We start from the raw sequence: 11,795 nt of genomic DNA, 5'->3' as shown, positions 1-11,795 counted from the left end.
ACCACACCCAGGCTCAACAGGTGTTTTGAACGGCCAGAGTGGCCCTCAAAGAGGACATGCCTCACCCCCACTGCAGCCACACGGTAGGCTTTGTTTCCCTGAGCCTCTGCCCTCTGCAATCCATCCCCCGCATCTTCACCTTACCACCTTTTATAACCCCTTTCGGTCTCAGTTCCCAAGGCAGTTCCTCCAGGACCCTTTCACAATGCCAGCCTTTGCCAGGCTGCAGTATGCTCATGCCATTCTTTTTCATCGCTATTCCTAGCTTGAAATTATTGTGTAATTGCAATTTTTTAAATTTATTTTTATTTTTTACTTGTTTTAGACAGGGTCTCCCTCTGTTGCCCAGGCTGGAGTGCAGTGGTGCGACCATGCTTAATGCTTCATTGAACTCCTGGGCTCAAGCAATCCTCACGCCTCAGCCTCCCAAGTAGCTGGGACCATAGGCATGCACCACAATGCCTGCCTAATTTTTATATTTCTTTTGGAGATGAGGCCTCGCTATATTCCCCAGGCTGGTCTGGAACTCCTGGCCTCAAGCGATGCTCCAGCCTCAGCCTCCAAAAGCCGACTAGTCACCTTGCCAGCCTGTTGGTGATTATTTGATTGAAGTGTGTCACCCCTACTTCATCATGAGCTCAGGGCTCAAGGGGAAGGGGGCTGGTGCCTGTTTTGTCCTGGGCACCTGGGAACATCATAGGCACTCAGGAAATGTCTGTGGGATGATTGCTGCTGCTCCACAAGCTCACCACCACCGTCAGGTGCAGGCTTCGCAGAAAGAGCCTGGCGGGGAGCTGACCCTAGCGTCTTAAGCTTCCATACCCAGCCTAAGGAGGGAGGGAAGGAGGGAGGAGTGGCTGTGGCTCCAGATAATAAGGGCTGGGGCCAGGCCCTGGGGGGCATAACTGGCCTGAGATAACCTGAAAGACCTGAGGCGGAGGAGAGTCCATCACATTCCAGGGAGACTGCGGGCACACACACACACAAACCACATGCACGTGCGTACACACACACTCAAACACACACTACACACACACGGACACAGCCTACATATGTGCGCACACACACAGCATGTGCATGCACACCCACACCACACCACTTAAGGGGATACACACAGCCTACACACGCATACACCCACACCATATACACACTACACACCGGGACAAACGGACTATGCACACGCACACACATACACACACACACAGACACATACACGTACACACGCGGGCCTGCGGCTCTGAAAGGACTCATGACTTCGGTGGCAGGAGGAGCTGGTGGGGCCCAGCCAGTGGGCGGGGCCAGGGGAGGGGCGGGCAGGTAGGTGCAGCCGCTCCTGGGAGGACCTTGCGTGGCCAGACCGTGCTGGTGACTTGTCCACACTGCTCGCTGCAGATACTCCAGGCGTCTCCCGTTGCGGCTGCTCCCTGCTTTAGAGGCCAGCCTTGGACACCTGTTGCCCCTTTCCAGCCCGAATTCTGGGGTCCTTCCCTCTGAACCAACATCTGGGTCCTGCCTTCGACACCACCCCTAGGCTTCCTACCTTGTGCACCTGGAGTCTGCCCCAGGGGCCCTTGTCCTGGGCCATGGTCCAGAATGGGGTCCTGGGGCCTGGGCAGCTGGGGGCTGTGGCCATTCTGCTCTATCTTGGATTATTCCGGTCGGGGACAGGTAAGTGAAGACGTGGCGGCGGGGTGGGGACAATGCACAGGAGGAAGTCAGCGTGATCATTTTCTGGGGTGCGCCCTTGTCTGGGGCCCAAGAAAACCCACGGCCTCCCTAGCTCTTGGCCTCCCTTTCCCACCTCGGCTCTGCCAGGGAAGGGGCCAGCCCTCTGGAGCAGCGGTGGGTGCTAAGGGGTCAGGGAACCCGAGTCTTCCCTACTCACCCCTCCTCTTTCTTTCTTTCTAGGAGCGGAAGGGACAGAAGGTGAGACTTTCCTCAGAGAGGGAGGAGGGGAGGGGGAGGTGACTTGGATCGGATTCCCCTGGGGTTTAACAAGTGCCTGGCCTTCGGCTGGGCTGCCTTCCAACTAGATTCTCTTAGGGCTCCCAGAGTGGGGGGTTGTAGCCCTCACCTTACGGGCAGAGAAGCAGGGACTTGCCCAGGGCACACTGCCAGTGAGGGTGCAGCTGGGATTCAGATCCACGTCTGACTCCCAAAGTGAGGCAACTGAAGTGATTTTTTTGGTTTGGTTTTGTCTTTTGAAACAGGGTCTGGGTCTGTCGTCGCCCAGGCTGGAGTGCAGTGGCACCATCACAGCTCACGGCCCGCTCAGTGATCCAGCCTCCCAGGCTCACGTGATCCTCCCACCTCAGCCTTCCTAGTGGCTGGGACTACAGGTGCATGCCACCACGCCCAGCTAATTGTGTTTTTTTGTTTTTGTTTTTATTTTTGGTAGAGATGGGGGTCTCACTATGTTGGCCAGGCAGGTCTTGAACTCCTGGGCTCAAGCGATCCTCCTGCCTCAGCCTCCCAAAGTGCTGGGATTATAGGTGTGAGCCACCGTTCCCATCCTCGAGGTGGTTTTGTGGGAACCAAACCAAGGGTCTCCTTTCTTGGAAGGCACCCAACTCGGTTCTGAGTCAGACCAGCTTTCAATCCTGGCTTCCCCATGCACTGGCTCTGTGTCATTGACCAAGTCCCCCCACTTTTCTAAGCCTTAGGCTCCGCACCTCTAAAATGAAGCTGGTCATGTCCGTCTCCTGGGGCTGTGGAGAGGATGCAGGGAGATGAGGAAACGAAAGCCCCTCCCAGGCCTGGCACAGCCGCTAGGCTCTCTAAATAGTGGCTATTGTCATGATGATAAGGGAGAGGAGGATCCGGTCTGCAGTTTTCTCTGCTCTTAGAAGACTTTGTGAAGAGCAGTTGGGTTCCACTCCAAACAGTGGCCTCGATGGGGTTGGGGCTGGGGCTGCCCTGGAAACTAGACATTCACGTCACGGGAGCCCAGTTCTGCTGTTGGTTTGTTGAACACATGTCCACGATGCCACGGGCACTGCGGACATGGGACTCTGCCCCTAGGGAACACCCAGATTGGTGTGGTGGAAACAGACACAGTTGTGGACTCCGGAACAATTGTGAGATTGGGTAGCTTCGGGGAGCACGGTGGAGGTGGGGAGGTACTGGACTCAGAGGCAATGCCCAACTCAGCCAGCAGGAGCCCGCCTGTCTACGGAGGGGCTGCTGTTCCAGTCAAGCATCCACAGGCAAAGGGAAGTTTGCCAGACAGTAAGGATGGGGAAGGGCATTCCAGGTAGAGTGACCTGGATCAGCCAAGGTCCCAGGTAAACAAGTGCGTGGCCTGATGTACATGACTGAAGGGTCCAGAGGGGACGACCAGGTCCGATGGCAGTGCCATGGTTGTCTGGAATGTTATCTTAAGGGCCGCGTGGAGCCAGGGAAGGGTTTAAGCAGGACAGTGGCCTGGTCAGATTGGGGATTTTCAGACACAAGTAAGGGGCGGGATGGACAGAAGGCTTGCAAGGAGGGAGGCTGCCCTGAGACCTGAATTAGGTAATGGGTAGTGAACAGAAGGGGCAGAACTGCCCACACCTGGGAGGGAACAAAGGGGTGCTGACTCCTGTGAACCCACTTCCCAAGCTCTGTATCGGAGCTCCTGGGCTGCGTAGGAGTGGCCAGGCTAACAACCTGACCCCTTCCTTTCCTCCCTGGGCAGCCCCCTGCGGTGTGGCCCCCCAAGCACGTATCACAGGTGGCAGCAATGCAGTCCCCGGTCAGTGGCCCTGGCAGGTCAGCATCACCTATGACGGCGTCCATGTGTGTGGTGGTTCTCTCGTGTCTGAGAAGTGGGTGCTGTCAGCTGCTCACTGCTTCCCCAGGTACCAAACGGTGAAAGTCAAAAGTGGGTTGGAGGTCAAAGTTCATGGGTCAATCCAGATCAGAGGTTGGGGTTCTTGGGTTGGGTCTGAGAGTGTCAGTTAAGTCTGGAAGGACCAGTTAGGAGTGAAGGTGAGGGGTCAGAGGTTACAGGATAAAACTAAGGTGCAATTTGAGACCTAAAAGGGGCTGATCGGAATCAGGGGTTCGCAGCAGGGGTTGGGGAACAAGGAGAGGTCTCCTCGGTCTCAGCCTTTGCCGCCTGCCCGCAGCGAGCACAGCAAGGAATACTATGAGGTCAGGCTGGGAGCCCACCAGCTGGACTCCTACTCTGAGGACATCAAGGTCAGCACCGTGGAGTACATCATCCCCCACCCCAGCTACCTCCAGGAGGGCTCCCAGGGTGACATCGCACTCCTCCAACTCAGCAGCCCTGTCACCTTCTCCCGCTACATCCGACCCATCTGCCTCCCTGCAGCCAACGCCTCCTTCCCCAACGGCCTCCACTGCACTGTCACTGGCTGGGGCCATGTGGCCCCGTCAGGTGAGGTGGGACGCTGGGTGCCTAGAAGCGTGGAGGGGCAGCTGACTCGGGGAGGGGCCCAGAGTAAGCCTCTTTTGCCCCCACAGTGAGCCTCCTGGCACCCAAGCCACTGCAGCAACTTGAGGTGCCTCTGATCAGTCGTGAGACGTGTAACTGCCTGTACAACATCAACGCCAAGCCTGAGGAGCCACACTTTGTCCAGGAGGACATGGTGTGTGCCGGCTACGTGGAGGGGGGCAAGGACGCCTGCCAGGTAAGCACAGGCCCGGGGGGGCAGATAACCAGTGCAACTTGGGAAAGGAGGCCTGGCCGGGTCCTGATGGCTGCTGTGTGGCTTCTCTCCTCAGGGTGACTCTGGGGGCCCACTCTCCTGCCCTGTGGAGGGTCTCTGGTACCTGACGGGCATTGTGAGCTGGGGCGATGCCTGTGGGGCCCGCAACAGGCCTGGTGTGTACACTCTGGCCTCCAGCTATGCCTCCTGGATCCAAAGCAAGGCGACAGAACTCCAGCCTCGTGTGGTGCCCCAAACCCAGGAGTCCCAGCCCGACAGCAACCTCTGTAGCAGACACCTGGCCTTCAACTCTGCCCCAGCCCAGGGCTTGCTGAGGCCCATCCTTTTCCTGCCTCTGGGCCTGGCTCTGGGCCTTCTCTCCCCATGGCTCAGCGAGCACTGAGCTGGTCCTGCTTCCAGGATGGATGCATCACACTCAAGGACAGGAGCCTGGTGTTTCCCTGATGGCTTTTGGACCCAGGGCCTGGCTTGAGCCACTCCTTCCTCCAGGACTCTGCGGGCTGGGGCTGGGGCCCCATCTTGATCTTTGAGCCCATTCTTCTGGGTGTGCTCTTTGAGACCATAACTGAGAGTCAGGAGTTTCACTGCCTGTAGCGATGGCCAGAGCCTCTGGCCCCTCCTCCACCGTGGACCAGCCCATTGGCCAAGCTCCTGGGACCCTTGGCTATGAAAATGAGCCCTGGCTGCCACCTGTTTCTGGAAGACTGCTCCCAGCCCGCCTACCCAGCCTGATGGGCACATCCCTCTGCCCTCTCCCTGTGTTCTGGGCTGGGGCTGCCTTTGTGCAGCTTCGAGGACAGGAAAGGCCCCAATCTTGCCCACTGGCCGCTGAGTGCCCCCGAGGCCTGACTCCTGGACTCCGGAGGACTGAGCCCCCACCGGAACTGGGCTGACGCTTGGATCTGGGGTGGGGGTAACAGGGCAGAAAGGATTAAAATGTTTGAGCACAACTCGCCGTGCGTGTGTGAAGTGAAATGAAGAACATCGGCTCTTGGCCTCCCCTTCCCCTCCAAAGTCCAGGGCCACCAGCAGAACTGACTTTATTAAAAAAAGGACAAAACAGGTCTATACATATTTACAGGCTGGGGGCCAGGCCGCTCACTTCTTGGAGAGCTTGACTTGCTTGTGCTTGGGGGGTGCCCACTTGAGGCAGACGGAGTCCACTGTGGGGAGAAGGGGTGGGAGACAGGTCTGGGACTGGGCCAGACCAGCTCACACCTGGCTGCCCTGCTCTGGGCTCAGGCCAGTTTCACCTCCTCCAGGTGAGAACAAAAGGGCAGGCTGTGCTGAGGAGGGGCAGAGAAGCCCAGGAATGAGAGGCCCGCCCCAGGCTCCATCCTGGGAGCTGGTCCGACTGGTTTGGGATCATGTGACAGTAATAAGAAGGCCTTGACTCCTAGCAGTCCATATACCAACACTCCCCCATCCCCACTGCCCACACACCCCTTTCCCGCCCCCGACACACGGCAGCCCCCCACCCACCTGTGATGGGTGGTTTCTTATACTGGGCACTTTTGAGGTGCTCCTCCACCAGCTTGGGTGTGACACAGATCACGTGCTGGCCCTTCCAGTACTTGACCATATTGAGGGACTGCAGGGTACTGATGATGTCATTCTGGGTGATGCTGGTCATCTGGCTGCAAAAAGGGATGAGAGCAAATGCCAGACATGGTGCCCTTGTGGGATCTGGCCAGGATGGCGACAGGGTATGAGGAGGCAGGATCATGGCCCATCTCAGGACAAGTCCTGCCCCCATGGTCCAGGAGGCCCCCTCACCTGAGATCCTTGATGGACAGTGTGCCCCGGAAGTCCCGCAGGATCTCCAGCAGCACCCAGGACCAGTAGCTGCGGTAGCTGAGCTTGCCCAGGTCAGACAGCGGCTTCTCAGGGGAGCCGACCGTGCTTTCCAGCTTGGAGAGCTCATAACCTGGCGGCAGTAGAAAGAGGAACTTAGAATCCAGCCTGCCCTGGCACCCCTGCCCCACAGGTCTCCCACTCCCAGACAGGCCAGGAACCACTCACTGAAAGCAATGAGGAACTTCCCGTAGCCACGGCGTTGGTAGGGGGGCAGGGTCAGGATGCAGGCCACGTTGTTTCCATCCGGGGACTCCTTCTCCTGCAGGAGGCAGGTGTTCAGGGCCACTGGGGAGGCTCTGCCCCCTCTCTGTTTATGCCCACCTTCGCCCTCCCCACCCTCCCCACCCTGAGCTTCCAGACCCAGTACCTTGGAGAAGTAGCCGACAATGTGGGCCCCCTGCCGGTCCACCTCAGTCAGGATGTAAAAAACGAACGGCTCCACGTCAAAGTACAGTGTCTTATGGTCCAGGAAAAGCTTGGCCAGCAGACACAGGTTCTGACAGTAAATCTGGGGGTGAGGAAGGGGAGACAGGCTCAGGGGGCAGGCACAGGTCCTACCCAGCTGGTTCCAGCGGCCAGCACCAGCCTGCAGGAAGTGGGCGCCTCGCAAGGCCAGACAGATTTCACACTGGAAGGAGTCTTCAGTCAGCCTCTGACGGACAGGGAACTGGAAATCAGAGAGCAACAGCACTTCGGAGGTGCCAGCAGAGCTGGACGAAGCCCAGCTACCCCTTCTGAGCGCCAAATATGGGCTGGGTGCCTTCCATGCAGGATCTGCTTCTGTCTTCACAGACATTAACTCTGTTTCAGCTCAGGACACTGAGGCTGCGAGGCAGGAATTCAGACTGTCCTGTTCATGGCTGTGTCCCCAGCACCTAGCACGAGGCTAACTATGAAGCTGGGTGCCTGGTAAATATCTGCTGAACGGAGGAGCCTCGAGCCCTGTCTGTCCACTTGGCCGCACTCCAGGAGGGGGACAATGGGACTGAGTTTGGCTTCACGGCACAGACTAAAGGGTTCCCTGGTTTATGACACCACTACCACTCTCTCATCCAACCCGGCAGCTGTGCGAGCCCAGCACTGCCAGGCCCATCTCATTCAGGAGGAAGCTGAAGCTCCCAGAGTGTTGTCCAGGGCCTCAAAGCTGGCAGAGTGCAGAGCTGGAAAGCATCACCACATCTCCAGCGGAGGCCCTTCTGCCATTCCACCCAGCCATGCTCAGGAAGGCAGAGCAGGGGCAAGGGCTGGGCTCAACCTGCATATTCTCCGAGTCCAAGGCTAATCAAGCCCCAAGAGATCACCGATAATAACAAGGCCCGTGTTTATTAAGCACTTACTAGTGCCAAGCACTGCACTGAACACTTGACATTTGCTGTCTCATTTATTCCACTAACACCACCACTAGGTAAATATTATGACTCCCGTCTTATGGACGAGGAAACAGGAACTATGTTAAGTAACTTGTCTGTGGTCAGTGAGGAAGTGACAGGGCAACGAGTCACCTTGCAGTGAGTGGAGCCACCCTGAAGCCTGCCCTCTCCGTCCTATGTTGTATGGCCCATCTGCCGGAAACCAGTACACTTGGCGAGACCCTCACAGACTGACAAGGCAAAGGCCAAGTTCTGTACAACAGCAGAGCAGGTCCCAAAGGTCCCAACCCACCCTGCTGAAGTCATTCCGGGCCAGGAACAAGGAACTCAGCCCTTGATAACCACAGAGCTCTCTCAGCAGGAAATTTCACACAAAGCAGTCCCCTCCCAGGCAGAAACAAACACCTTTCTTTCCAACGGAAGGAGAAAGCGCTTCTAAAAGCAGCCTCAGGCAAGACAATCTCCTCTGGGTTCCAGAACTCAAATTTGAACTTAACCCCACCAGCAGAAGAATCCTGGGGCCACCACAGGGCCGTGTTTCCTATGTACCAACCATAGGCCTAGTGTCAGGCTAGGAGGCCCTGAGAGGCCTTCTTTTTTTTTTTTTTTTTTGAGACAGATTCTCACTCTGTCGCCCAGGCTGGAGTGCAGTGGCACAATCTCAGCTCACTGCAACCTCTACCTCCCTGGTTCAAGCAATTTTCGTGCCTCAGCCTCCAGAGTAGCTGGGATTACAGGTGTGCACAACCACGCCGGCTAATTTTTTTGTATTTTTAGTAGAGAAGGAGTTTCGTCATATTGCCCAGGCTGCTCTCGAACTCCTGAGCTCAGGCAATCTGCCCACCTCAGCCTCCAAAAGTGCTAGGATTACAGGTGTGAGCTACAGTGCCCGGCCCCTCAGAGGCATTCTGCCCATAGAGACTCAGCTAAGGCCGCTCCCTCCCTCCCTTTTGGAGGCAATGAGGATCATCTGGGAGGTGCCCAGGGCCTCCCCGGCCTCCCCCAGCCCCCGGCCACCCACTCACCTTATGGTCTTTGCCATCAACTTCGTAGACGGAGATGTTGCTCTTGCGGTAGATCTCTTTCCCGGGGGGCTGCCGCCACTGGCACTGACCCTGGTGGGGGACAAGAGAACAGGCTCGCTGCCCATAGCTTCTCTGCTAGGAGGCCCCCACCCCACCACTACGTGCTTTGGAGCAAGTCTCTGCCTCTCTGTTTCCCCCCCACAACACTTCACTTGCATTGAGTAATCCTCCCAGCAGCCTTAGGAAAGCAATCCTGCTTTATAGACCAAGGCCCAGCACAGAGACGCAAACATCACCCAGCGGGGTGGGGTTTTGAGTCTCTGTGCGCCTGGCTCTGGAGGGACCCGTCCATGACAATGGCTTCCCTAAACCACACCTATTCGCTTCAGATTCCACACCTCTGGAAGCAGCCCACTGTGTCAGTGATGACAGCGCCCCTTCCTGACAGCCCCCAGTTTTGTCCACACTTAAGGTCCCACTGCCAGGGCCTATGTGTGCTTCCTGGGATGGGGCTGGCCTTGACAAAAGACCCGAAGGGGGTGAGTTACTGTCCCCATTCCAGAGAAGAGGAAGCTGAGGTCTGGAGTTGGCAAGGTCACCCTTCCAGCAACAGCAAAGCCAGGCCTGGAATCCAGGCCTCTTGACCCCTAGCAGCAATTCCCTATACTCGCCCCTCTGGGCCCGTCTCCTCCCTGGAGCTGCCAGCGCAGCCGCCCTCAGCCTCCCTGCCTGCCTCTGCCTCTCACCAGGCCCCTGCCCAGCTCGGCCCGGCCAGCCCAGCCTCACCAAGTGGAAGCGGTAGCTCTTCTCGTATTTCATGTACTTGAGGCAGTACTCGCAGAGCCAGAGCTTGGGCTGTTTCCCATAATCTTCGGGGAACGGTGAGAAATACCAGGCATCAATTTCGTAGTTCCCGATGTGGATCTTGTCCACATACTTCACCTTGGTGATCTGCAGGCAGGGTGGGAGTGGGGCACAGTGCATGGCTCAGCAGGGGCTCCTCAGCAAGGGGAGACAGGGGACCTGCAGGTAGCTTCCCAGCCCCGCTTACCGCCTCGTGCTCCTTCTCCAAGGCCGCTGTGGTGGGGTCCATCTCTGCATAAGTCTGGGCCAGGAAAGAAAAGTAAGCAGAGGTGAACAGAAGTGGTAACCAGGCTGTCCCTCCCCTGCCAGCAACAGCAAAGCCAGGCCTGGAGTCCAGGCCTCCTGGAATCCAGGACCCACAAGGCTTCCCTGCTGTCTTCCAGACCTCATTTCTGGATGGCAATAATAACCACACCAACAGCTAACCTGTCTGACTCAGTTCTGAAGCTGGCTGGTCCAGGCTCCTCTCGCATCCACCCGCCCCACCCCCGGATATCCCAGACATCCTTGATGTCCAAGTTTGGACCTTTTGCCAGATGAACAGGGTTAGGATCGGAATAGGGGCTTTGGCTGCACAACGGGGGGCAATCCAGCTCTGCCAAAGTTGTGAGACTCAAATGAAATAACAGATATTGCCTTCCAGGCCCACCATAAGAACTGTTACCATCTCCCCGATGTGCCTGGACCCCTTTCCTGAGCACCAAACCCTGCCTGCCCATGAGACTGCCCCAGAGGTCCCTCCCACAGGGACAGCAGACTCAAGATGTGCAGAAAGGACCTCAACACTCCTCCCTGCAAACCTGCGCCTGCCTCCTCCTGGGTTGCTCATTTTACTGGGAACATCACTCTTGGTCCCAATGTCCAAGACACGTAACTAGGCTTGCCTCAGACTACTCCCTCTCCCTCAGCCTGGCCAAGTCCTAATACAGCGATGCCGACTCTACTTCTGACATCTCTGGAATTGGGTCCTCTCTGGAATTCTCCTCTCTGTCCTTGCTCCAGGTAGTCATGGCCCCATCTCAGGTCTGGACAATTCACTAGGCCTCCTCAGATTCCCTGCCTCCAGCCCCAGCCTCCTCATTGCTATCAGCAGCCCCCTTTTTGCGGCCTTCATGCTTTAGGACAAACAGCTCCTTCCACCTGGAGAATGCCCTTCCTTCCCTCACTGCCAGCAGAAAACGCTTCCTCAGCCTGGCACGGAGCATGAGTCAGGTGAGTCCATGATGCTTTGTGATCTATCCTGGGTCACTGTTGTTATTGTGCTCTTTCCCATCCTTCAAGGCTTGAGATTCTTACCACCCACTCCAGGAGGCCTGACTGGATTTTTCCCATCCAGAAAACATTCGCTCCTTCCCAAGTTCAGTGAGAAGCGGTCAACAGGGCAACACCAGCCAAGTATGCCCACCTGGGTTCCTCTATTTTTCAAGTCCTTAGAAAGCAGAGACTAAGAGTCACACCATACTCACAGCACATCCTGCTCCTAGACCAGACCCTGCGGGAGGAACCCAGTATAGCCTGACAATGGAGGAGGGACCCAAGATGGCCCATGACCTACACCAGGACAGACGAGGCCCTGCCCTGTAGCTGAGAAGGAAGGAGCCAGCACTTTACCCAGAACCCCCTCCACAAAGCACTGTGCTTATATGGCCTCATTTAATCCTTTCAGTAACCCTTACATAGAATGTTATTTCCTCTTTTTTGAGACGGAGTCTCACTCTGTCACCCAGGCTGGAGTACAGTGTCACCATCTCATCTCACTGCAACCTCCGACTCCCAGGTTCAAGCAATTCTCCTGCCTCAGCCTCCCAAGTAGCTGGGACTACAGGCACATGCCACCACATCAAGGTAATTTTTGTATTTTTAGTAGCGACAGGTTTCGCCACGTTGGCCAGGCTGGTCTCAAACTCCTGACCTCTGAGCCACTGCGCCCAGCTGCATTCTTATTTCAATTTTACAGAGTAGTAAACAGGCAGGGCAAGGTGAGGTCCCTTGCCCTCAGGGACTAG

General features: G+C 56.8%; 2 protein-coding genes across 3 annotated transcripts in view; one reads left to right on the top strand and one right to left on the bottom strand.

The window, feature by feature from the left end:
- The first annotated feature begins 1,111 nt into the window (after nucleotides 1-1,111).
- On the top strand, nucleotides 1,112-5,623 carry PRSS8 (protease, serine, 8). Of its 2 annotated transcripts, none has more exons than XM_011982517.1 (6): nucleotides 1,112-1,668; nucleotides 1,909-1,926; nucleotides 3,677-3,839; nucleotides 4,110-4,381; nucleotides 4,468-4,634; nucleotides 4,729-5,623. In XM_011982517.1, the coding sequence occupies exons 1-6, from the start codon at nucleotides 1,584-1,586 to the stop codon at nucleotides 5,053-5,055; spliced, it is 1,032 nt and encodes a 343-aa protein (XP_011837907.1). In that variant the 5' UTR covers nucleotides 1,112-1,583; the 3' UTR covers nucleotides 5,056-5,623. The 2 variants fall into 2 exon arrangements, with proteins under 2 accessions (XP_011837907.1, XP_011837909.1); XM_011982519.1 differs by having other exon boundaries at nucleotides 1,360-1,668; nucleotides 3,677-3,750; nucleotides 4,183-4,381.
- Nucleotides 5,624-5,758: 135 nt separating this feature from the next.
- Nucleotides 5,759-11,795, bottom strand: part of KAT8 (K(lysine) acetyltransferase 8) — a 14,752-nt gene continuing 8,715 nt past the window's right edge. The window contains exons 4-11 of the mRNA XM_011982554.1: nucleotides 9,977-10,030; nucleotides 9,712-9,876; nucleotides 8,926-9,015; nucleotides 6,898-7,038; nucleotides 6,696-6,789; nucleotides 6,450-6,600; nucleotides 6,156-6,310; nucleotides 5,759-5,836 (exon numbers count right to left, since the gene is read on the bottom strand). Of these exons, the coding sequence (XP_011837944.1) occupies nucleotides 5,772-5,836; nucleotides 6,156-6,310; nucleotides 6,450-6,600; nucleotides 6,696-6,789; nucleotides 6,898-7,038; nucleotides 8,926-9,015; nucleotides 9,712-9,876; nucleotides 9,977-10,030 (915 nt within the window). The 3' untranslated portion in view covers nucleotides 5,759-5,771. The remainder of the gene's footprint in view (nucleotides 5,837-6,155; nucleotides 6,311-6,449; nucleotides 6,601-6,695; nucleotides 6,790-6,897; nucleotides 7,039-8,925; nucleotides 9,016-9,711; nucleotides 9,877-9,976; nucleotides 10,031-11,795) is intronic.

This window comes from Mandrillus leucophaeus, unplaced genomic scaffold, assembly GCF_000951045.1.
Source record: "Mandrillus leucophaeus isolate KB7577 unplaced genomic scaffold, Mleu.le_1.0 Scaffold24, whole genome shotgun sequence".
NCBI lineage: Eukaryota > Metazoa > Chordata > Mammalia > Primates > Cercopithecidae > Mandrillus > Mandrillus leucophaeus.
This window is presented reverse-complemented; position numbering and strand designations above follow the sequence as displayed.

Coding starts and splice junctions, on each gene's coding strand:
- PRSS8 (XM_011982517.1), top strand. CDS start 1,584: ATGGTCCAGAATGGGGTCCTGGGGCCTGGGCAGCTGGGGGCTGTGGCC. Junction 3,840..4,109: donor GCTGCTCACTGCTTCCCCAG/GTACCAAACGGT, acceptor GCCTGCCCGCAG/CGAGCACAGCAAGGAATACT. Junction 4,635..4,728: donor GGGGCAAGGACGCCTGCCAG/GTAAGCACAGGC, acceptor TTCTCTCCTCAG/GGTGACTCTGGGGGCCCACT.